At 43.6% G+C, this 25912-nt stretch overlaps 1 protein-coding gene across 1 annotated transcript in view; it reads left to right on the top strand.

The window, feature by feature from the left end:
• MAPKAPK2 (MAPK activated protein kinase 2) overlaps nt 1-25912 on the top strand; it is a 79403-nt gene that overhangs the window by 45181 nt on the left and 8310 nt on the right. Inside the window, exons 2-4 of the mRNA XM_053393380.1 lie at nt 19244-19383; nt 21709-21773; nt 22361-22440. Coding sequence (XP_053249355.1) covers nt 19244-19383; nt 21709-21773; nt 22361-22440 — 285 coding nt within the window. The remainder of the gene's footprint in view (nt 1-19243; nt 19384-21708; nt 21774-22360; nt 22441-25912) is intronic.

Consider the following 25912-nt stretch of genomic DNA (forward strand, 5'->3'; position numbering starts at 1 on the left):
TACAACATAGGAATTGAAATGCTGACTGACATGACTGATTTGTTGTATGGTTTTGCTGAAAGAATGTTTGTGAAGCACTATGAAAATTCCAAACATATATACATCGGTCTGTCTCACCAAACACAAAGCATTCCCTGGAAATTGTTAGTTAGGCGAGTGTTCACATAACAAGCCCACGATTTCCAGTGAATTCTATGGGAAATTTTCTAATGCATTCCTGACCATGGAATTTTGATACACACACACACACACCACAAACAAAACAAAACAAAAACCCCTTTGGGAAACCCAGGAAAACTGCTTTCTGATTTGTCCCAATTGTCCCCTTCCCCATTCTTCAACCAACCAGCAAAAGGCAAACATGGAAGTAAAAAAATGTTCTCTGTACAGATATCTGAATCTGCTGTGTGTATAGCATGGTTTGCATACTAATTCCTCACGTTTGGATTAATGAATTTAATGAATGTTGATAGAGAAGGACCTGCATGTATAAGATACAACATATCTTATGGAACGTGTTGATCATTAGTGGGCTAGGCTGTTAGCATTTTACCATCATCTAGTGAGAAAAAGTATGTTGTGCAGTCTTTAAAAGTGGGGGGTGGGGGAGGTGAAGATGTGAAGTTGTGTATTGAGGTTATGTAGTCCAACATATTAAGTATTATGCTGTCTTTTGATATTTGATGATGTAAACTGCCTTGGGAGAGTTCACTTTTAAAGATGGCCTATAAACCTCAAGCAGGCAAACCAACATTCTTATGTTATTAGATCATGTATGAAACTATACGGATCCCCACAGTATACATAGAAAGATGCCATGAGCCTTGAGAGCTCAGAAGGAACCAGAAGTAATACCACCACGTTGCATGGCCCAGTCACTTTATTTGTTCAGCGTCTTATTTTCAGCTTCATTTATTGCTATTGGAGCTTATTCTGTTAGTATCCAAAATAAGAAGGGTGCTCATGCTTTAGAGACACAAGATTGAGGGTGAAAAAAGATTGGTCCAGAGTGACAAAGAGTAACTGTCACTTTACTATACTTTTCTGTACAGTGGTACCTCAGGTTACAAACACTTCGGGTTACAAACTCTGCTAACCTGGAAATAGTACCTCAGGTTGAGAACTTTGCCCCAGGATGAAAACGGAAATCGTGCATTGGCGGCACGGCGGCAGCAAGAAGCCCCATTAGCGAAAACGCGCCTCAAGTTGAGAAGGGTTTCGGGTTAAGAACGGACCTCCGGAACGAATTAAGTTTGTAACCCGAGGTACCACTGTACTTCAGAAAGGGCCTGTGAAGCCAGTAAGCCTCATAGCTTTTAGCATAGGCAGAAATGTTCTTATCTTTTATGTCTCCCATGAAACTTAAGAGGAATTAGCAGAGTGACTAGCCCTGTTCAGGGGTGCTGTCCAGACAGGGACTGTAGGCATAAGTTGGGCAAAAGGGCCACATACACTGTGTATGACCCCAGCACTCTGCTCTCCACCCCTGACCTCCGGTAGAGTGGGAAATTTTGTGAAGGCTTGGGAAGGAGTGGTTTGGAGCAGGAAACATGGTGAATCAGTTGAAGGCTGCCTGCCTCTGCGCATTTGTTGTCAAGGATGTGGTCTGAGGTTTTTCTGTAGGAAGCCTCCTGAAAAATCCCCATTTGACTTTTGCTGATTTGTGACCTGATGTGTTCAAAGTGCACTGAGGTTGAGGATACGAGTAGCAGAGCATGGCTGACCTGTGGCAGAGGCATTAGGAGAGCATCTAAGAATAGGAACAAGAATGGCAGGAAACTTGCTAGCAAGATTGCTATCCCTTTTGGAGTTCAGTTACATCCGGAGGCCTTTGAGATAATGAGTGTGCTAGTGCTGTGATGGAATCCAGAAGTGTTGATGAAAACAGGTTGTGTGACAGAGAGACTGGACACAAGATGCCTCAGTTTCTGTAATACCTAAGGAATGAAGAGCCAGTTCTGCATGCCATTTCCTTAGGGAATGCAACACTTTTACAAATAGGCAACTGAAACATGAGAGGGAGGAGAAAGGGGCATAAGTCTGGTGTAGATTTAAGCTAGTTTAATAATTATTTCTTCTCCTCAAGGAACTCTGAGAGATGTAGCTCTGTTAGTTTGGCTCTATCAGCACTTTCACAAACTACTATTTCCAGGAATTTTTTTTTAGGGAAACCATAGCAGTTAACTCATAATAAAACCAATATACCGTATTTTTCGTTCTATAGGACGCACATTTTCCCCTCCCAAAATTAAGGGGAAATGTGTGTGCATCCTATAGAGCGAATGCAGGCTGCACCGCTAAGCCCAAAGCCAGAACAGGAAGACGGAGCACTGCGGAGCGCTCCGTCTCGCTGCTCTAGCTTGGGGATGGCTGCACGCACAGCCTCTCCAGGGCAGCGGGGTGCCTTCACCCCGCTGTCCTGCAGAAGCAAGCAAGGCTGTTCCCAAGCCAGAACAGTGAGACGGTTGCTGCTCTAGCTTGGGGACGGCTGCGCGCACAGCCTCTCCAGGGCAGCGGGGTGCCTTCAACCCGCTGTCCTGCAGAAGCTAGCAAGGCTGTTCCCAAGCCGGAACAGCGAGAGGGAGGGCTCCCTCTCGCTGCTCTAGCTTGGGGGTGGCTGCGCGCACAGCCTCTGCAGGGCAGCGGGGCCCTGCGCTCCAAAGGCTTCAGGGATCTTTGAGGCTGGCGCTGGGGGAAAGCAGTGCTTCCCCCCACCGCCAGCCTCACAAGCTCTGGTGAATGTACCTTGAAGACACCTTGTTTTAGAGGGGAAGAACAAGAAAAAAAAATTTTTCCCTGTTCTCCCCCTCCTATGGTCCGATGTGTCCTATGGTCCGGTGCGTCCAATGGAGCGAAAAATACGGTACATTTATAGTGTAGTTATAGCCAAAGTGACTCTCCAAATGTCCATCTAACAAGTCTTGGCCACTTTGTGGTTACAAAATGGCCTTATAATTAGACCACACTCTCTTCTGGTTCTGGCTTGTTCGTAACAGTTCACCTTTTACTTTTTTTTACAAATTCCTCTTGTGTTTGTCATTAGGGAGAAAGCTAATTTTCTGTGCTTCAAAGCCAATTAGTCTCAAAATGGGAGCTGTTTCTTTCACTTCCGCTTCCAGCTGGGCTACCATCCACTACCACAATAAAAACCTTGACTGAAAGATAATGGCATTAATGTGTCTCAGAATTTAAGATCCCGCTGTTTTTATTGTTTAGTATATAATTTTTATTGAGTTTCAATATAAGCAACACACACACACACGTCTACAATCAAAACTTGTTTGTTTGTTTGTTTTAAATACACATTACAGTTTCCCAGATCCTGATGTTATTACTCAGTTTGAGTTATGGGCCGAGGACATTCTCCTCAAGAACAGCAAACATTGTCACAAGGTTACTATTGATGATTTATATCTGGTCCCCTCCTTTTTGGGCTGGATTGTTCCTCATTCCCCTGGCGAGGCAGGAAATTGGAGAAGTATAAGTATTTGTTTTATCTCAATTGCAGACTTTTAAGAACTAGTTGTGGGAACTTGTTGTTTTCTGCAAAGGGAGGGGCTGAGGATGAAGCCCTGCTGCATGTACATGCTCTAAACATGCTCTCCGGACATGTTTGGAGGAGGTGTTGATGTTTGAGCATCCTTCCATAAAGACGTCTTGCTCCACCTGTGAAGGTAATGGTGGCCTATGTCTTTCAGTGTCATGAGTAACTCACTGTGCTAATTCAAAAGAACCTCTGTGCTAATTCTGAAAAACCTCTTGAAAGCAGAAGTATGTTCTTATTTTATCCTCTTTATGAGGAAGGTAATTAGATTATTTCCTGCCTTTTGATTTTTCTAGCTGGGAAATGTTGATTTGTTTGCCTGCCCTGGGTAGTTCCTTTGTTCTCTCTCCACCCCCTTTTGAAAATAACTAGTGGTATTAATTAAGCTCTTGACATGTAGGCCCACACAAATGCCGTACTGATGAAAGGAAATGCAGTGCTTTAAATCACTAGGGAAAATAAATATGGCTATGAAGAGACATTTCACACTACATATATTTATTGTACATAAGTAGATGTATGTATGATGTATGTGAGAGTTGTACCATAAAGAAGGTTGATCGCCGAAGAATTGATGCTTTTAAATTATGCTGCTGGAGGAGACTCTTGAGAGTCCCATGGACTGCAAGAGGATCATACCTATCCATTCTTAAGGAAATCAGCCCTGAATGCTCACTGGAAGGACAGATCCTGAAGCTGAGGCTCCAATGCTTTGGCCACCTCATGAGAAGAGAAGACTCCCTGGGAAAGACCCTGATGTTGGGAACAATTGAGGGCACAAGGAGAAGGGGACGACAGAGGATGAGATGGTTGGACAGTGTTCTCGAAGCTACCAACATGAGTTGGACCAAACTGCGGGAGGCAGTGGAAGACAGGAGTGCCTGGCTTCCTCTAGTCCATGGGGTCATGAAGAGTCGGACACGACTAAACGACTAAACAACAACAACAGATGTATGAAGGTACTGACAATGCCTCTTACTTGGAAGAAGGGAGGGTTGTGTGGGGCATGTATATACAGAAAGAAACCTCTAAAATTGTGTGGCTGGAATATAGTCTACTGAACAACGGTTAAGAACCATGGATGTTGCTGTTTCCAGTTGTTACCTCTGGCCCTGTCAACCATTGCTATGTGGCCCCTGGAAAGTTAGCCAGGAGAGAATGTGGCCCTTGAGTTGATAAAGGTTCCTCAGCTCTTACTCATAGGGTGTTTTCTAACCTGCACATGTAACATTCAGGGAGGCTTAAAGCAATTAAAACCACAATATCATAATATAATATACAACGGATAAGTACAAGCTTTAAATAAAATGATCATGTGCCCAGCAGGGCAGAAGCTTCCCAGAATACATAAAGGCTTTACTAGAGTAGCTGGCAAAAGATGATTTGAGAGGTGGCACCTGAACTTCATGAGGCAATGATATTTAAGCCAGATTGTTGCACACCTGTCTGACAGTACTATATTTGAGAGGTGGCTGTCAGGCATGCCACTGTGACAATGTGAATGGCTGTTGGCCATATCCTCGACCACCCAGTCCACTTGTCTACATGACTCGCCCACGAGACTATGTGCCCAACCAGAAAGATTGGGAGAGAGGACAAAACCTGTGAAAAGAAACTGGTCCTTGAGTGACTTGTGGAAGGTTGCCCAACTGTTGGCTGGGGTTGATAGGAATTTTGGCCAAAACGTCTGCCAGGCATCAAGCTGGCATAGTCTGCAAAAGAGTATTAAGTTGGGAAAGAAATCTAAATAAAAAGGAGGGCAGGAATGATTTCTTCAGACTTTCATATTCTTTTGTGACCACCGAACTACATTTTGTCCTGTAGTTTAAGCTCTTAAGTGATTTCATAGAGTGGCTTTTATACATAGTGACCTGTAGCGTATTTAATTAATGGCCTGCAATACTGAATTAAAGGCCCTAATGCTGGCAGCTCCCGAGGGAGAGATTAGCAGTGGTTAGTCTACCTGATGCAGCGTTTTGAAAATAGGTTCCCTGAAGTCTTTTTCTGTGAGCCTAACTGCTTATTAATTGCCTATGACAGCATTGTCAAAACCATCTCTCTGCTGAATCTGACTGTAGTAGAACTGTCTGCAGTGTAAGTCCACTGTGTTTCCTTAACGGTATTTTCTCTGCAGACTTTAATACAAGCCAGCATCTCTTCTCCCCCAACAAGTGAGCTATCTGTTGTTTCTGGATTTAATTGGGCAAATGCCTGTTTTCTGTCTTTCCCTTCAGAAGAGAAGTATGAAACATGCCATACCAGTCACCTGAGAGTTAAGGACCAAAATTTGGGCTGCCCTGCTCACTGCTGCCGTGCTTTGCATATTTTTAATGGAGAAAAATAGACCCGTGAATCTATAAATTCTACCCTTAGGTCTGCATTGCCTCCCCCACTACACCCCCCTGCTGCTGCTGCTGCTGAGAGTCATGGCAGCAGGGGGTAAACAAAGGTTGAGCCTGAACATAAAGGAGGAGTCAGCACCCCACCCCCTGACAATGGCGCAGTGTGGGAGAAAGAGAAGAAAGATGCACTGCAGGCTTGCAAGCACACACTTGGTGACTCCTTATATTCCTGGTATCTGGAATGTAAGGAGGCACCAAGGACTCAGCTACACAGCTGCGAAAAAAACCAAGCACGTTTTAAATGTGTTGTAAAGTGCAATCTACAAATGTGACACTAGATGGCGAAAGTGAGCTATGCAGAATTCTATGTTCTTTCCAAAACTTTTTTTTTAATATATAAAAAAGCATTTTCAAAGCGTTTTTTATATGTGTGTAGATTCTACCCAAATGTGTGCTGTGGCCCCAGCACATCTCTCCCCTCTCTCTCATGGAGGTTGCTGTTTTGCCATCCCCCTACCTGCCACCGGGGGCATGTGCTCCCTCTCACCCTCCTTGATCTAGGTCTGGAATAGACCCTGGTAGAAAATGTCACAGAGCTTTTTTGCTCTTAAGAAGCAACATTTTTTTTTTAATGGAACTGTCTTACCCTTGAAATAAAACAACGGAAAAGATGCGCGAGCGTTTGAATAAAAGACATCTAGCAAGTTCCCTTTCTGAAAGGGACACTTTGGGAGAACTTGTTCAGTTCCCATCGTGTTCCATTTTAGAATTTAAGCCTGACAAAGCTTCAGAAAACAGCGAAGAGCTGGCAATCCTGTTTGGTTGCAGCCAGTTGGTTCAAGTGTTATACTGTTTAAGTGTTAATTGCCTCCAACCCATGTCACTGTATAGAAGTGCTGCTGGCTGATTATTCTATTCAGCCCCTGACAATATAAAGTATTCTCCTCATGTTTTAGCAGTACAAGGAACCTAGGCTTAATAGAGTTATCCAGTGATAGCATGCTGAAAAGCGTTTCACCAGGTTTGGGAGACTGGAGTGTTTGGCTGCTCTACTACAGTGGTACCTTGGGTTAAGAACTTAAGCGTCTGTAACCCGAGGTACCACTGTATTTGGTTTGGGGAAAATGCTATGAATATGGTTGAAGAACTTCCCCTTTGAGTAAACTTCGTCCTTTATAATACGGGCTAGGGCTTCCACTCCCTCTTTACCCCCTCAAATGACTGTTATGACTTTGGCTTGTACACTATTAATATCCAGGGAACTATTCGGACAGCGTGGGCTTCCACTTCAAAGGTCATACTTTTCAGGTGGGGATCTCCATGTTTCGCAGGCTGTTACAGGACTATTAAATGACTTCCTCAAGCCTCTTAGGACTTTATTGTTTCCTTTTCTGTTTATAGTGTAATGTTTAGAAGTACTTTGAGGGAACACCATGTTTATCTTATTTACAGGGGCTGCATGAGGGCAAATGTGCTTCATTAAGGTTCTTTAATATAACATATGACGCAAAGGTCCTAGAATTGCAGAGTTAGATAAAATGGGACCACCCATACCCCCCCATGTTAACCCCCTTCCCCATACAGTGGTACCTCGGGTTAAGAACTTAATTCGTTCTTGAGGTCCATTCTTAACCTGAAACTGTTCTTAACCTGAAGCACAACTTTAGCTAATGGGGTCTCCTGCTGCTGCGCCGCCGCTGTACGATTTCTGTTCTCATCCTGAAGCAAAGTTCTTAATCCGAGGTACTATTTCTGGGTTAGCGGAGTCTGTAACCTGAAGCGTTTGTAACCTGAGGTACCACTGTAGATGTATTTCCTTGAACAAAATCATTTTCGGTTCTGCTCATCCAGGTTCCCACTCCACAGATGCTGTTCAATGACAGCATTGTAGAAGCCTTTGACTCCCAATGAAACAGGTAGTTACTTACTGTAGTGCTGCTGTTTTTCCCCAATGAGTGAAGTCAGTGTTGCTTCAGGAATGGAGAAGGTTTGAACAAGAGTCTTTGGTGCAGCTGTCATAGTGCTTTCCTGTGATTTTCTGTCTTAAGAAATTAAGTCCATGGTAGCACTGAGAAGCTACAATCTGCTTCTCTGTTGCTCTCATGCCGGAAAGTTGTTGTTACCACTGATGGGAAAACAAATATAATGTCAGGTTTATAAAGATTAACCATCAGTCCTATATGCATGTTCCCATCTCTTAAACAATGGCCCAATTCACACATAATACTAAACCATGGTTTAGCATAAATGAGGCTCCCAGAGAGAAGATCTTGGTGGGCTTGCTGCTCCTCCTGTGAGATTTTACTTAGTGTGACATCCGCACTCAGGTGTGCAGTTCGTCTCCCTCAGACAAACCACAAGCAATAAGCTACAGCATGTGTAGGCAAACTAAGGCCCGGGGGCTGGATCTGGCTCAGTCGCCTTCTCAATCCGGCCTGCACACGGTCCAGGAATCAGCGTGTTTTTACATGAGTAGAATGTGTCCTTTTATTTAAAATGCATCTCTGGGTTATTTGTGGGGCATAGGAATTCATTCATTTCCCCCCCTTCAAAATATAGTCCGGCCCCCCACAAGGTCTGAGGGACAGTAGACTGGCCCCCTGCTGAAAAAGTTTGCTGACCCCTGAGCTACAGCTTATGGTATGTCTTGGAGCAAGGTAAACTGCAAGGCTGGGTGTGGCCGTAGCACTAAGATAAACAATACTGGCTTTAGCTCACAGCAGCAGGAAAGGAGGAGAACCAAAGCTGCTGCTATCTTCTTTCCAGGAGCCTGCACATTCAGAGTAAGCCATCGTTTGGCTTAGTGTTACATGTGGACCAGGTCAGCGAAGGAGGATGGGTATGAGAACACTCACTCTGCTTCCCCCCCCCCTTTGAATTGGAGGGATAACTGCTGGAATGGAGCATCACACTACTGTATCTGAATGGAGGATTATTAAAGGCTATTTGAGCATGCATTCACTGATTGTCTTGATAACCTTTTGATCCAGAGGAACTCTTTCTTTCATTCTCCCTTTTGAATTTGTAGCAGAGACCTCTCTGCCTTGCTTGCCCATGAAGTATCCAGTGTCTCAGTGTCTGTCAGTGTGTATCTCTAGCCCTGTGTGTGGTGCCAGTGCTTTGCCTCAACCGACACTCTCCTTCCTTCCTCTCTTGACCCTCTGCAGATTGTACGCCTGGTGGCTGGCTCTATCTCATGCATACTCGGCTGGCCATGTGCTGCATTCTTTCCACAAGCTGTCATAGACTTGTTGGTCTGGCATTGCTGGTTGCAGTTTGGATTCCAGGGAAGCCTCTTTATCTGCCTTCAGGCAGGGATTTTAAACAAAACCTTTGGGGTTTTAACAGTAGCACCAAAAAAGTGGCAGTGTCCTTTGGTCAACAAGAGAATGCAGTTGCCCTGTTTTCATTCTCCCTGCCCGCTCAGCCATCTTCCCTTATGAACTTAACATTGTGAATGTTTATACAGTAACTTGTACAAGCCTCATGTGCCAGGACCAAGGAGGGGGATGAAAAATCTATTTTCATGTGCACAAACAATTTTTAAAAAAGAAGAAGCTTTTTTTCTTTTCTTTTTGGGAAAATGCTGGCTGAAGTGTGGTGGCACAAGCATTAAAATGGTTTTCAGGGTTTTCTTCCGGTCATTCTTTGGGCAGGTAGGCATATGCTATGGGCAATGTTGGGAAACCTGCATTTTTGAGGGAGGTATTATTCAGGAGTCTTTGATGGGAAATAATGGTATGGAAAGTGTGGTAGGAGCGGCTTTGGGGACTTCTCAAGGCACCAGCATACGTGATCCCAAAGAAATCTCATAGGAACTAATCAACATAGAACAACAACTCACAAAATCTGCCAAAAATTGTGGTTAGACGAAATCCAGAAATGGAGGAGTGGCTATCCCAGTATATATATCTGTATTGGATTTGAAATTGTTTTTAATTTCATTTTTTTCCATTTTCAAAGAACATAGTTATAATTGTTTGAAATAAAGATTTCTGTAGTTGTTTTTATTGATGATTTTATTGTGACATTGCTTTGAGATGGTTTGTGGGAAGTTATGCATAAATAACTAAAAGTGTAAATTGAGCAATCCATGGCGCAGTTGCAGGCTTGGAAGTGACATCTGAACTAGGCCCGAATCTCCCTAAGCCAAGGAAAAGTCCATTCCCTTTCTCCTGATGGTCCCTTGGCTAAATCCACTTCCCCCTCAAGAGCATACTCTCATCTGGAACCAGTGGCGGACTTTGGGCTTTAATATTTCAGTAGTGCCCTGTGCAATGCCAAAATTCAACTTGCCCCCTGCCTCTCGCCTTCCATTGTCCATCATTGTTGCAGCGCTCCCTGCAGCGCTCTCTCGGCTCAGCACACGGGTCGCGCTCCCCAGAATCCGCCTCTGTCTGGAACCCAGCTGTCCTAAAGGATAAGAGGACTATATGGAGGGAATGATCCATATAGTGGCCTGTCTGGGGAATGGGAGTGGAGACCTGGCTTATTCTCGTCAAAATAGCCCTTGAGTAAAACCAATGTAAAGTCTTTACATTTAATTGTGTGGTGGCTATTGCCATGTGATGAGTTGCTTTTTATGTTGGTGTGGACTATTTTGGGCATCATCTGGCAACCTTCTATATAGCTGGAACAGCTTACAATGTGGTAACAGAGGAACATTTCAAAGTTACCTTGGCTTTGTCAGCTGTCACACATGAAATGATCCTATTGGCAGGCATATTGGACCATGACACTACTTGTGTCATAAACTATGACTGCTGTTATGAACTGATTCCTATAAGATGTGAGCAACTTGGTTGCCATGATTGACAGATGTGATTTATGTGCTATTTACATACTGCCACCTTATGCATGTTTGTATGTGCAGTAGAGCATGGTGAATTTCCCCCTTCAAAGCCATAAACAAATGCTTAGAGATCTGAAGATAAGGCAACATTTCCTTATATGTGCATCCCTCTCTGTCTCTTTCAAGTGCTCCATAAACAATGTAGGGTGAGTAATCTTCTATTTCTGTTGCTGCAACTTTGGCCTAATTCTCATCCAGGTAGTAAACCTGTGTCTGGACTCTACCACTTCAGACTTTAGTTGAAAAAAATCACATAATCTATTGCTTCTCCATACTCTTCCCCCCAAAGAGAGTCAGAGATCCCTAGTGAAAACTAGCTTAAGCCACAACTCTTCTTCCTTGACATCTTAGTTTTCTGTATGGAGGGGTGTGGAGAAGCATCCAGCCCCGTGAGCCCCCCCCCCCACATACAGTCTGAAGTGGTACAGCCCAGCAACAGGTTTGCTACCTCAGTGATAAGTCGGCATTTGTTGCCAGGTGAACAACATCCTTCCCGGCTAAAACCAAGGCATGAACAGAAAATCTCTTTTGACAGTATGCAAGTCCTAGTCTCAGAGATGATGCAGTTCCTTAAGAATGGCTCACACCAGGGAAATAAGCAAATATTTTATACTATTTTATATCACTCTCTTGGAGATTTCTTAAAATTATGTGGCATGTAATTCTTGCTAAATGAAATAAAAATTGTCCACATGTGTTTGTGGAATTGGGGGTGGGGGAGCAATATTTTCATTGCACCTAATAACATAAACCAGAGAGCAGAGATGACATGCAACAAGCATTTTTTTAAAAAATTTACCCTTTCATCTGCATGGGTTTCTGCTCCATGCTGCTATAGCACTGTGCTGACGTATCTAATATTTTAGCAAATATTCTAGCTGTTTTTGCTTTTGAAGTACAGGCTTTATTATTTTGCATCTTGAGAATCTAAGGCAAGCACTACCCCATTGCATTTCTGGCTAGGGTATCAAAATACATGCTTAATGAAATCCAGGAATTTAATTAAATCCACCTTTTGCAGATTTGTAGAGATGCTGGCTGGTAGCACTCCTGTTTTGGGCTCACAAAGTAACAGTAGGAGAATTCATTATGCATCAGTATTTCAAACAAACAAAGAAACCCTACAATCTGAGGGTCCTGGATAATTTTCATATGAAATCTCATATATAGCCACTTGTTCATCTAGCCTTGTTTAGTCTCTTCCAACTGGCAACAACTTTTCACAGTCTTTCCAATTTAACCTGAGACATTTATGTATTGAAAGTGTGTGGTTTATCCCTGCTCTATTACTGTAGCTCTCTCTCCATTTTAACACTGTATTCCATGCAGAAGTGAAAACTCTGGTTTCTAGCTGGTAATTTATGACAATATCACATGTGAAATGTTGATATTAGGTCAAGGATTTTAATTAAAAACATATGTATGAAAGGGACCTTTCCTCTTTAAGCGGGGAGGGGTTTTCCGTCTTATGACAGGCTGTGTAAAACTGTCCCTCTGAAGTGTTTGATTAAAAAAACTGAAAGGCAAAATACACTTGAGAGTCTGGGTGCAATTGCAAAGCATTTGACATCTAGTCTGGGCTCCATTGGACAAACGTCAACAGCCTCAGATGTAGACACCTTGATGCTCTGTATTTGCAAACATGCAGGGTATAATTAACACTGCCTTGTTTATGCTCCCCAAGGGTAATAAACTGTTAGCTACACACAAATGATGTAAGGAGGAGGGGTTGCTGGGCTGAGAAACAATTCCTCTGAAAAAGAAAGAAAGTGGTGTTGTTTAAAGCAATGGGCTCCTCCTGCTGGAGAAGTTGGGAAATGTATTCTGCTGCAGCCTAATAAAATGACAAATAAGTATTCTGTGGCAGAATATGAAATGGTTCTAGGGTTGGGGTGAGCAATGGGGTGGCCAAGTTTTCCGTCAACACCAGATTGCTTCAAGTGGTGAAAAAAAGGAGCTCCAAAATGGTCTTTTCAAATTGAATCTTTTCAAATAAAATAGATGAATAGATTATAAAATGAATTTATAAAATAAACTGGGTGAATACATAATGGCAGTTTCAGTTCAGTGTAAAATGGCTCAGGACTGCAATGCTTCAAGGACTTCCTCCCCATATGAACCAACCCAGACCCTGCAATCATCCTCAGAGCCCCTTCTTCATCTGCCTCCACGAGAGGTCCAGAAGGTGACAACACAAGAATGGGCCTTTTCTGCAGTGGCTCCCCACGTGTGGAATGAACTCCCCAGGAAGACTCACTTGGCACCTTCATTACATATATTTAGGTGCCAGGCGAAAATGTTTCTCTTTAACTGGGGGCCCTGTTATACGGTGGTTCCGCTCCTTTCTCCTGGGCCGTGTCCAGAAAGTGGTGGTGGGGCATGAGTGTTCAGACCCCTGGCCCTCACTTGTGAGGTGCCTCAGGGTTCCTTCCTCTCCCCCATGCTTTTTAATATCTATATGAAGCCGCTGGGAGAGATCATCAGGAGGTTTGGGCTGGGTGTTCATCAGTATGCAGATGACACCCAGCTCTACCTCTCCTTTAAATCAGAACCAGTGAAGGCAGTGAAGGTCCTGTGTGAGTGCCTGGAGGCGGTTGGAGGATGGATGGCGGCTAACAGATTGAGGTTGAATCCTGACAAGACAGAAGTACTGTTTTGGGGGGACAGGGAGCGGATGGGTGTGGGGGATTCCCTGGTCCTGAATGGGGTAACTGTGCCCCTGAAGGACCAGGTGCGCAGCCTGGGAGTCATTTTGGACTCACAGCTGTCCATGGAGGCGCAGGTTAACTCTGTGTCCAGGGCAGCTATCTACCAGCTCCACCTGGTATGCAGGCTAAGACCCTACCTACCCGCGGACTGTCTCGCCAGGGTGGTGCATGCTCTAGTTATCTCCCGCTTGGACTACTGGGGTATAAATAATAAATTATTATTATTATTATTATTATTATTATTATTATTATTTAATGAGGTGTTGGGCTAATTAAACATTCTATGTCCTTTTAAATGTGTTTGTAGGAATGGGGTTATTGGTTAGTTTTTGTTTTTACTCCTCTTTTTGTTATGCATTTTTATGTTGTGTACAGTGGTACCTCGGATTAAGTATTTAATTCGTTCTGGAGGTCCGCGCTTAACCTGAAACTGTTCTTAACCTGAAGCACCACTTTAGCTAATGGGGCCTCCTGCTGCTGCCGCGCTGCCAGAGCACGATTTCTGTTCTCATCCTGAAGCAAAGTTCTTAACCTGAGGTACTATTTCTGGGTTAGTGGAGTCTGTAACCTGAAGCGTATGTAACCTGAAGCGTATGTAACCTGAGATGCCACTGTACTGCTGTGTGTTCTTCAGGCAAATTTACAAATTTAATTATTAAGGTCCCATCTGAATTATACATTTAAAGAAGCATCAGAGGGATCACCGAACAACTCTCAATACCCTTTACAAACTACAGTTTGTAACTATAGGATACTTTGGAGGAAAGCCTTGAATGCTTAAAGCTGCTTAGTCATGCTGGCCACATGACCCGGAAACTGTACGCCAGGTCCCTCGGCCAATAAAGCGAGATGAGCGCACAACCCCAGAGTCAGCCATGACCGGACCTAATGGTCAGGGGTCTCTTTACCTTTACCCTTTATAATGTAACTTAAATAGAAAACTATCTTTAAAAAGATTTTTCCTCCAAAAGCATTTTATTTCAAAAATCTGATTTAAATTTTAAAAATCCGATTCGATTTTTTAAAAAAAAAATCCATTGATTTTTATCCACCCTGAATCATCATCATCATCATCATCATCATCATCACTAATATCATCTGAGCTGGCAGGGGCTAACCAAGGAAGAAGGTGGTGCTGCACTGTTACCCTTTCAATAGTGATGCTGCTTCCACTTACTAGGGCCGGGCAGTGGTGCAGTCAGGGATGTGTGAGAGCGCTGGATTGGCTCTGCCAGTGTATAACCTTTGTCTCCGCTGCTGCCCTGCCCTGCTACCTCACAGTAAGAGGCAGCAACAATGACTGTTAGGAAGGCAGCAGCACAGCACCAAACTGTTGGCTTGAGAGAGAGTGACTGGTCCAAGGTCACTGTAACATGTGGTGAATTCAACCTGGTCCGTCCGTCCCCCCCCCCCCCCCGGACTTACTGGGCTGAGGGGAGGTCTGGCTTACGTTGCAATTCTAGGAGTGAAACTTTTTGAATAATCTCAGCCACTAGGTGGCACCACAGGTCACATAATCATGTTTTTCAAAAGAGGTAGTTTTCAATTCATTGCTCTTTTGTCGCTGCTGTTGATAGATATAGATCAGGGGTCAGTAACCTAAGGCCCATGGGCCGGGAGCAGCCTGCGAAGGTTGTTTGACTGGCCCACAAGCCACAGCTGAGCTGCCTGCTTGCACGCGGCCCTAAACTGATGCAACGCGGAGTGGGGACTCACTTCTGCGGCACTGGAAATTGCGTTTGCACATGCGCAGATGCCAAAAAATGCATCTGTGCAGACACAGACACCGAAAATGGCCCATGGAGAGATCTCCACAGGACCAATTAATTACTTAAAAGAGTTTCTGATTGCTAAATGTTTCTCTAAATGCATATATAATTGCTATTTGCTGGACTAAATTAAGCATATTAATTTCTAGTATTGTATCCAAGCTGGAATTTGCATATCTGACCCATCTGCTGCTGCTTCTTTGGCGATTACTTGTAGCCAAGTAAGATTGTCTTCCATGAACAGGGTCTTAACAGTTAGTCTGTAAGTGACTGTGGAGGCTAATTCTGGATCCACATGTCTTTCCACAGTGGGGACATAGGTTTCCGGGCAGGAGTTGATAATGGCGAGGGTTTGCCAAATGTGCATTCCTTAGAATCATAGAATCATAGAGTTGGAAGAGACCACAAGGGCCATCGAGTCCAACCCTCTGCCAAGCAGGAAACACCATCAGAGCACTCCTGACATATGGTTGTCAAGCCTCTGCTTAAAGACCTCCAAAGAAGGAGACTCCACCACACTCCTTGGCAGCACATTCCACTGTCAGGAAGTTCTTCCTAATGTTTAGGTGGAATCTTCTTTCTTGTAGTTTGGATCCATTGCTCCATGTCCGCTTCTCTGGAGCAGCAGAAAACAACCTTTCTCCCTCCTCTATGTGACATCCTTTTATATATTTGAACATGGCTATCATATCACCCCTTAACCTCCTCTTCTCCAGGCTAAACATGCCCAGCTCCCTTAGCCGTTCCTCATAAGGCATCGTTTCCAGGCCTTTGACCACTTTGGTTGCCCTCTCTGGACACGTTCCAGTTTGTCAGTGTCCTTCTTGAACTGTGGCGCCCAGAACTGGACACAGTACACCAGGTGAGGTCTGACCAGAGCAGAATACAGTGGCACTATTACTTCCCTTGATCTAGATGCTATACTCCTATTGATGCAGCCCAGAATTGCATTGGCTTTTTTAGCTGCCGCGTCACACTGTTGGCTCATGTCAAGTTTGTGGTCAACCAAGACTCCTAGATCCTTTTCACATGTAGTGCTCTCAAGCCAGGTGTCACCCATCTTGTATTTGTGCCTCTCATTTTTTTTGCCCAAGTGCAATACTTTACATTTCTCCCTGTTAAAATTCATCTTGTTTGTTTTGGCCCAGTTCTCTAATCTGTCAAGGTCGTTTTGAAGTGTGATCCTGTCCTCTGGGGTGTTAGCCACCCCTCCCAGTTTGGTGTCATCTGCAAATTTGATCAGGATGCCCTTGAGTCCATCATCCAAGTCGTTGATAAAGATGTTGAATAAGACCGGGCCCAAGACAGAACCCTGTGGCACCCCACTAGTCACTCTTCTCCAGGATGAAGAGGAACCATTGATGAGCACCCTTTGGGTTCGGTCAGTCAGCCAGTTACAAATCCACTGAGTGGTAGCATAGTCAAGACCGCATTTTACCAGCTTCTTTACAAGAATATCATGGGGCACCTTGTCAAATGCCTTGCTGAAATCAAGGTAGGCTACATCCACTGCGTTCCCTTCATCTACCAGGCTTTTAATTCTGTCAAAAAACGAGATCAGGTTAGTCTGATCAGGTTAGTCTTATTTTTCAGAAATCCATGCTGACTATTGGTGATCACAGCATTCCTTTCTAGGTGCTCACAGACTTGTAGCTCATTTCTCCTTTCCGCCCTGAGTTTGTGCTTCTTCAAAGTCCACAACACCTTTGGTAAAGGCTCTTTTCCAATTGGTGCGCTCGTAGGCCAGTGTTTCCCAGTTTTCTGTGCTTATACTGCATTTTTAAAGATTTGCCTTGAGAGCATCTTTAAACCTCTTTTTTTGTCTACCAGCATTACGCTTTCCATTTTTAAGTTCTGAATAGAGTAGTTGCTTTGGAAGATGATAATCAGGCATCCAAACAACATGCACAGTCCAACAAAGTTTATGATTAAGAATCATTGATTTGACACTGGTGATCTTTGCTTCTTCCAGTACACTGGCATTAGTTCGCCTGTCTTCCCAAGTGATGTGTAAAATTTTTGAGAGACATTGTTGGTGGAATCTTTCAAGGAGTTTGAGATGGTATTCATAAGTGGTCCATGTTTCACAAGCATACAGTAAGGTTGGTAGTACAATAGCTTTGTAAACAAGCATTTTGGTTTCTCTGTGAATGTCCCAGACCTTAAACACTCCGTGCTTCACTTGGGAGAAAGCTGCACTCGCAGAGCTCAGGCGGTGCTCAATTTTGGCATCAATGTGGAAAGATAACTGCCCAGGTAGGAGAAGTGAGCAACACTTCCCCACGTTACACCATTAAGTTGAGTTTGGTGCAGAGGGGTTGTTTTGTGCTTGTTGGTGCAGCACTTGGTTTTTTGGATATTGATCGATAGGCCAAGCTTTCCGTAAGCTTCTGCAAAGATATTTAGGATGGTTTGGAGGTCATCCTCTGAGTGTGCACACACTACGTTGTCATCAGCATATTGAAGCTCTATGACGGAAGTTACGGTAACATTCCTCTTTGCTTTCAGGCTACTCAGGTTAAAGAGCTTTCCATCTGCTCAATATATGATTTCTACCCCAATGAGGAGTTTCCCTTCGACAATGTGTAGGACCATGGTGATAAAAATACAGTGGTACCTTGGTTCTCGAACTTAATCTGTTCCAGGAGTGAGTATGACTCCCAAAACTGTTTGAAAACCAAGGCGCGGCTTCCATTTGGCTGCAGGAGCTTCTTGCACTCAAGCAGAAGCAGTGTCAGATGTTTGGCTTCCGAAAATTGTTTGCAAACCGGAACACTTATTTCTGGGTTTGCGGCATTCAGGAGCCAATTTGTTAGGGAGCCGAGCCATTCGAGTACCAAGGTACCACTGTAATAGACTTGGGGTGATAATATATCCCTGTTTAATGCATGAACCCACTGTGAATGGTTATCCACAATTGTTGCCATCATATTATTGTGGAGGAGCCAAAGGATGTTCACAAATTTATTTGGGCAGCCAATTTTGGGAAGGACAGTCCACAGGGCGGTACGATTTCCAGTGTTGAAGGTCTTAGGTCAATAAACAACCATATATAGGGGTTGATTTTGCTCCCCGCATTTTTCTTGACGCTGTCGCACAGTGAAAATCACATCCACTTTCCCGTTAGAAGGTCAAAAACCATTTTGGGATACATCTACAATTGGTTGCTCCAGCCAAGTGGTGTGAGTTGCAGTTACAGTATTCACCACAAGATGGCAGTGCATACCTTGATATTTTATTTGTTTTGCTGGCTCAGAAGATTCGTAAGGGATTCAAATGCAACTTCTTCTGAACATTACATCAGACTTCATGGTTTTTTGCCTGGTTCAAGCCCCTGCTTGTGAACTTCTCAAGGTGGCCTTGTCCATTTTTCATCCCATTTTGTGGTGGGTTTCTTGGGCAAAAATAAGAAAGTATACAGTAGTATCCTGAAGTTCTTGGAAGAAATTGGGGGGTGGGGAATCTTAATGTGATAAAATGTCCAGTGAATTATTGAATTGGGTCCTGTTAATGCACTTCATGTTTGTCACTTAAGCTAGGAGTGGCTGGCCTAGTGGAATGGTGCTATGTCATTCTACAGAAAACAGTGTCTCTGCCACTTACCAGGATGATATAGGGACAAGATAACAGTGCGGTCAGGACTTTGTGGGCGCACCAAGAAAATCCCAAGGTGCAGCTCCCATCTTGCACTTACCGCCTCAGCCACTCCTGACTTGACTATGGGAGGTCACTTAGTTCCCAATCTGTAAAATGGGACTTAGGATCTGCCTAGCTGTTGTGAACATGACAGATGCAAAGATTTGTTAAACAGACTACTTGAAAAAAGGAGAGAGAGAGAGAGAGAGAGAGAGAGATTGTGTTCTTTTGAGGGATTGTGTAAAATCTGAGTCCCACGTGTGGTTCATGACGCAAACTTTATCCTACTGTACACTGGGGAAATGATTGCTGGCAAGATGTTAATTGTTAGGCAAAGATGATATGGACAAGCATGCTAAGCTCACACTTCCTTTTTCTCTTTCCCTTTCCAGATGCTGCAAGACTGTCCGAAAGCTCGCAGGGAGGTGGAGCTGCACTGGAGGGCATCTCAGTGTTCTCATATCGTGAAGATTATAGACGTCTATGAAAATCTTTACCAGGGTCGAAAATGTCTCCTGATAGTCATGGAATGGTGAGTGTTGGGGTTTGATGGGACAAAGCGAGTTGTGCAGTTGGCCATGCTTAACCACTGCTCACAGCTAGAGAGCACCACACAGAGCTTTGTAGTCAGAAGTGCTGTTTTTTCACTACATTCCCTAAATGTGGATATGACCCACCCACCACAACCCATATATACCATTCATTTTCACTGGAAATGGCATTTAGATCCGCATTTGAACTCATAAACATATGCAACTATTACAGTGCCGAGATAATTTATTCCCAACCATAAGTTTGCTAAAGATAGGGCATCTTCCTTGCAAAGAGTTAGCTGATACAGATTTTAAGTGTTTCTACTTGGGTAAATTGGTACTGAAACTGGCAGAGTTGTGGATGGGTGGGCAGGGTGCGAATCAGGGAGAGATTATAGAAGTTGTGGGGTGTTTTGTTTTGTTTTTAACTCATTTCCTGCTTTCTAAACTTTTCTCTTGGGTAAAGTGCTCCAGATGACTTTTTTGGGTTGTTGCTGTAATTTACTTTTAAAAAAGAAATTCACAATTGCTACCCTTGCTTAAATCCGGGGGTGGGGTGGGTGCTTTTATTTTATTTATTTGCTTAACATCTGTACGCCATGCTTTTTGGAGAGAAATGCCCAGAGTGGCTTAACAAAATTTTTTGGGGGGACCACATTCAAAACAAGAAAAACCATAGTAAGGAAGTGCAACGCAGTAAGAAAGAAATAGCGAGATAGGAACTAGGGCAAATCATCAGGTCTTTACTGAGTGTCTAAATACTAGCTGTGGATTTCTTTTAGATGTATGGTAACACAGAAGAACATCCCTGGATATTTTGTGGGATACAGCTTTAGAGGATATGGTGGCACGGTGGAAAAGAGACAAACACCTAATCTAATGCAGATTTAAGTAAGCAGGCAGGCTTCTATGGAAGGAAGCAGTTTTTCCAGATTCCTTGGACCTAGGCCATTTAAGGCTTTATAAATCAAAACGAGCATTTTAATTTGGAAACACAACAGGAGCCAATAAATATATTGAAAGATGAATGCAATGTATTGATTTCTGGCTGTTGACATTAGCAGACTTGCCGCTGCATTCTGAACCAACTTGAACGTTCTGAGTGGTCTTCAAAGGAATTGCAGTGTGCAGTGCACTGCAGTAATCCAACCCTGACATGATTAGATCATGGCAAGGTCATTCCTATCCAAGAAGGGAAGAGATTGAACACTAGGAATCCTGTCCTGCTGCTGAACTAAAAGCAGGGACGGGGGAGGTGTCTGAATGTGAGCTGAGGGAGCTTCCACCAGGGGGAGCTCTGCTAGCAAAAAAGTGCTCCACCTGATGGCCATCCCCCTACACCGACTCCCACCTTACACTGTGTGACAAAGCCCTACTGATTGTTTGGAGAAGATTATTGAGTTATGAGGGGCTGCAGGATGGGGTGATACAGGTTGTGTGAACTGCTTGGTGCTTCTGTAACCTTTGGCTGCCATAGGCAATTGTACAGGACAAGTCAAAGTCCTAGGTAGCTTCAGAAGCAGACAGACAGAAGAAAGCTCTTCAGTGTTTTATGTGACAAAACATCTTGAACAGTGGGAAACTTCTAAGCAAAGTTTGAATCTGCATTAGATGCTAATAGACCTATTACTTTATTAGGATTTTGCTCTTTTGTGCAGCCCATTCTGCCCCCACCCTTTTTTCTTCATATATATATATATGTGTGTGTGTGTGTGTGTGTGTGTGTGTTCCAAAGAGATTCTCATCAAGATAGTTAAAGTCAAATTGTAAGCCAGTTTAATATGTTTCTTTCTTTTAATCTCCAATCTTTAAAGGAGCTTCAGTCTTTTAGAGCTTGCCTTGTTCTTCTTTTCGTTCAGAGACATTTGAGCAGATATATCACTCCATGCTTATTAACTGCACTGTGGCCGTTGCAAGCTTCTTGGGATGGGTGCTGACTACATGGGTTCACTGCCACATTTCTGTTGAAACAATCTATGCCCTAAATAACTTTATTGATGTCTTTCCCTGGTGCCCACAAACCCTCTGAGCCCCTGGTCCCTTGGTCATGATTGTGGTGATGGTAATTACCCTTTTCTCCTTGGAAAACTACATAGAGCTGCAGGAGGAAGAGTGACACTCTTTCCTACTCTCTTTTTCAACTCTATATGTGCTTTTCAAGGCTCAGATTAATTCCAGATGGATCTGAGTTTCACCCAGAGGCCTTGGGAAAGTGGTGTGTGTGTGTGCGCATGGAAATGTACTCATAGCCTGGTGGTGGTTTTGCTTAGGCAGTAATTCTTGTTGCTTCCATTTTCGTAACTGCACTTGTTTATGACTTTCAGCTTGGATGGTGGGGAACTCTTCAGTCGAATTCAAGACAGAGGAGACCAGGCGTTCACAGAAAGAGGTATGAAGGGATACAATAGATTTCTTAAAGCTTAACAAGAATTGACAATTTAAGTCTTCAGACTTCAGGCACAACTGTTTACTTTTTAAGGCAGAGAAGGGGGACCACTGGTCCTCTGTATGTCAAAGGACAAACAAACTGGAACCTGCGAGTAAAGGACTGAAGTGGATTTCCGATTCTGGACTAGTGTTCAGTTTGCCAGTTTGGATGTCATGACAAAGTATGACTAAAAATGACATGGAAAGGAAACCATGAGCTCATACTTTTGTTTCTGATCACCTGAATTAAGTCTGTGGTAAGGAACGTGGTGCCATGTTCTCTTGCTAACAGCACCCAGTGATGTGGAAGAAAGGTGGGGAAACATCAAGGCGGGTGGGTAAGTTATGTAGGTGCTGTGGTGGAGAAGAGGAGGACCACACCATGGGACAGCATCAACTTCATGTTCTTCCTCACATTTGTTTCTGCTCTGAAACCTGACCAGTAATGTTGTTTGTTCCCTCTAACTCCTTGTAATCTGGGTATTATGTGGCGGTTGCCTCTTTGGCTGCAGAGTAAAATGACCCGCTTTGTTTTCTTATCTTCCCCAGAGGCTTCTGAAATAATGAAGAGCATCGGAGAAGCCATTCAGTATTTACACTCAATCAACATTGCACACCGGGATGTTAAGGTACTCTTCTTCTTTTTAATATAATTTTTAATGGTTTTTACACATGTTTCCCAAACATAACATCCCATTTTAAACAACATAACAAACCTTTGGCTACCACAGCCTAGGACTTCCATGAACCTCGACTGATGGTTTTCTAACTTCCTGGATGTGGTCCACACAAGACTACTAATTCCAAAGACTCTGACCAAATGAAGTTGTCCCTAAGGTCCAGACACAATGCTGTTCATATCACTTGGCCTTGTGTGGTGGTGGTTTTGAGTGCATAACCAGCATGGCAAAAGGTGTCCTGATTAGGACCATGGTAAGGAGGAGGATTGAACTATTTGCCCCTGCCATGGTTCTTATTCAAATTGCTCTAGCCTCCCAGCTCCTGAAATTCATTGTTATGCCAATGTGAGCTTTCTTCTGGTTGCAAATTGAAGGCACTGGCGGACTGGGAGATTGGGACTAGCGCCATGGCAGGAGCAAAGAGTTAATTCCCCCTTTCCTCACATGCCTTGAGCCCAGTCTGGCTCCCCCCAATACACTGGCTATTTATTAGGGGGGAACTCTGGAAAGCCAAATGTCATGTCTAATTTGTTATGTCAAATAATTTCATGTCCAGTTTGACCCTAAAAATCTGGGGTCATGCATGTGTAGTGGTTTGGTGGGAGTAAGATTGAATTATTTCATTGCAACCAATCCTTACACTTCACGTGATGAGTGTAATTCATGTGGTACCAGCAGTAAAATGCCAGCAGCAGATGGCTTCTAGAATAGTACTAAATTTGATTTAGGAGGTCTAACATTTAATTGAACAGTGGCATAAAACAAATACTACCTACCTCTGATATCAGCAGTGTCTGCCAGCAAAGGAGGAAATATTCCTTTATTTTTATGATTTGAAAGCATCCTGAGAATATGTAGATTCAAACCCACCCTTCCACCCACACACCCTTCCACCTGTGTTGGTCTCTGAAAGAGGACCCCCTTCATCTTCTCAGTGACCAGTACTGGCAGCCATTGGTAGAGAGTGCTGTAGAACTCTCTTATCCCCTTGCCCTACTCAACTGTTCTGGTCAAGAGAGACCTGCCCTGCTGCATCTCAACCGTTCATGAACTGTGAAAGTTAATGGAACTTATTTGAATGCCTACATAATCCCCTTTCATGCTAACTCATGGAGGGCAGAATGGGATGCCTCCTGGCTCCGCCTCCAGTGTCTGTACGTTGAGTGTGGGCATCTGTGAACAGGTGCCCTGTGCATTACAAGCTGCACCTAGATGCTCTATCAAAAGGGACTCCTTGTGACTATGCACAAGGAGTTGTTCACATACACAGAAATTAATGCTTAAGGTTAAGGACCCCTGGACAGTTAAGTCCAGTCAAAGGCGACTCTCAGGTTGCGGCGCTAATCTTGCTTTCAGGCCGAGGGAGCCAGCGTTTGTTCGCAGACAGCTTTCCAGGTCATGTGTCCAGCATGACTAAACTGCTTCTGGTGCAACGGGACACTGTGACAGAACCAGAGTGCACAGAAATGCTGTTTACCTTACCATCGCAGTGGTACCTATTTATCTACTTGCACTGGTGTGCTTTCGAACTGCTAGGTTGGCAGGAGCTGGGACGGAGCAATAGGAGCTCACCCCATCACGGGGATTTGAACCGCCGACCTTCCGATTGGCAAGCCCAAGAGGCTCAGTGGTTTAGACCACAACGCCACCCATGCTTTATGAGTGGATGGTGAGGGCACATGTTTGTCTGTGCTAGTTTAAATAGGCAGCCCTTGCTTGCTTGTCATGTTAACAGAGAGGGCAAAGCAAGGGTAGCATATTTAAATCAGAGCAACCCCAGTTTAATTCCTGAAGAGATTGTGGGTAAAATTAATAGCTCCAGCGTAATTGCACTAGGTTCATGTAGGCAGGTGCTCTGAAAGAATCTTCTCTGGATGTGGTTTTCAGCTAAGCAGGGACACATGAACAAAGTCTAGAATGCAACCACACTGAGGAATAGCAATTGTGCAGCTCAGCGTGGTAAGGGAAAGCTAATGAATTCCTGGAAGAATGCTAATTTGGTTAGGTGGTTCCTTTTGTATAGAACCCACCCCCCAGGATATTTGGACTAAGAATCCTTGTTAACAGAAGGGGCTCCCAAGCATGTTTTTTTTAAATAAAAGGTAGATTCTTTGTTAGATTTAGGATGAGGCTGGAAAAATCCAATTGCTGTAATTATAATCCACTCCCCCTGCGGCAATAGGATGGGCTTGAAAATGTTTCCCTTTCCCTGCCTGTTACATAATTCTACATCACCTGCCAGCACATTCTTTCTCTCCTAAGTGATGAAATTTCAAGTCCTCAAAGTCTATGGAACCGTATTTTTAGTCTTGTTCTTTTTGGCTCTTCTCTTTTATGGAGATGCAGGAACAGACGCATGTTATTTAGATAAAGAATATCAAGAAGGGGGTATTCATGTGGACAACTTGAGCCTTGGTTTCACTGCACCACTGCTGAAACATCTAAAAAATAACACACACACCCCCACACCCCGCTGAACAGGGATCTGGTTGTTTGGCGTCATAATCTGTAGCTGTGAATAGTGAAAACAGAGCTCTAGATACATATTGGCTCTCGCCAATGCACACACATGCCTGCTGTGGATCTTGATCTATATTATTAATATTCAAGGTGCAAAGTATATGTTGATCATTTTATGCTTTCTGAAACAAAATATATACTTGCATACACTGATAGAAGTTGAGGTGTGGGTGGGTTTACACTCTCAAGTGTGAAGGGTAGTTTTAGGTTCCCTCCCCCATATATCTTCTCAATCTAAGCCGTTCACATTCTGGTTTACTCTTGCTGCTGCTGCTACTACTACTACTACTACTACTACTACTACTACTACTACTACACACACACACACACACACACACAGAGAGAGACATTTGCAATACTCAAATTCAAATACACACACACACTCCATTAACATGCCACTTGCATAGACCCAAAGATTTTTACATACCGACCATGTTCCCACCTAAGGCAAAACCATAGTTTAGCAGTCTGTGGCTGAGCCTGAATGAGCCACAGGGAAGCAGCTGGAGGACTTCAACAGGTATGTGTAGCGGTTTTTCAATGAGGCTCATCCATTTAACACTAAAACATGGTTAGATGTCAAAATCGAAAACTCTCTGTAATGCTGCCTACTTCCTTCGTGGCTGAACTCCTGCCCACCAAAAGTTCACAACCTTAAGCTTTGTGCTAATAAACATTACATAACATTTCATTCGCTGAACAAATGGGCTAGGGAACGTTGCATTTCAATAAACTGGTCAAGAGCCTTGTGGCCAACACTTATAAAGAGTTCAGAGACTATGTTTACTTCAGGTATTTATTTAATTTGGGAGGGTAAATTGGCAATACCACCATTTCCCCTGTAAATATGTGTTTAATTCCTCTGTTCCTCTATAAATTCCTCTAATGTCCTAGTCTCTGC

Source organism: Podarcis raffonei, chromosome 6 (genome assembly GCF_027172205.1).
Source record: "Podarcis raffonei isolate rPodRaf1 chromosome 6, rPodRaf1.pri, whole genome shotgun sequence".
Taxonomy (NCBI): Eukaryota; Metazoa; Chordata; class Lepidosauria; order Squamata; family Lacertidae; genus Podarcis; species Podarcis raffonei.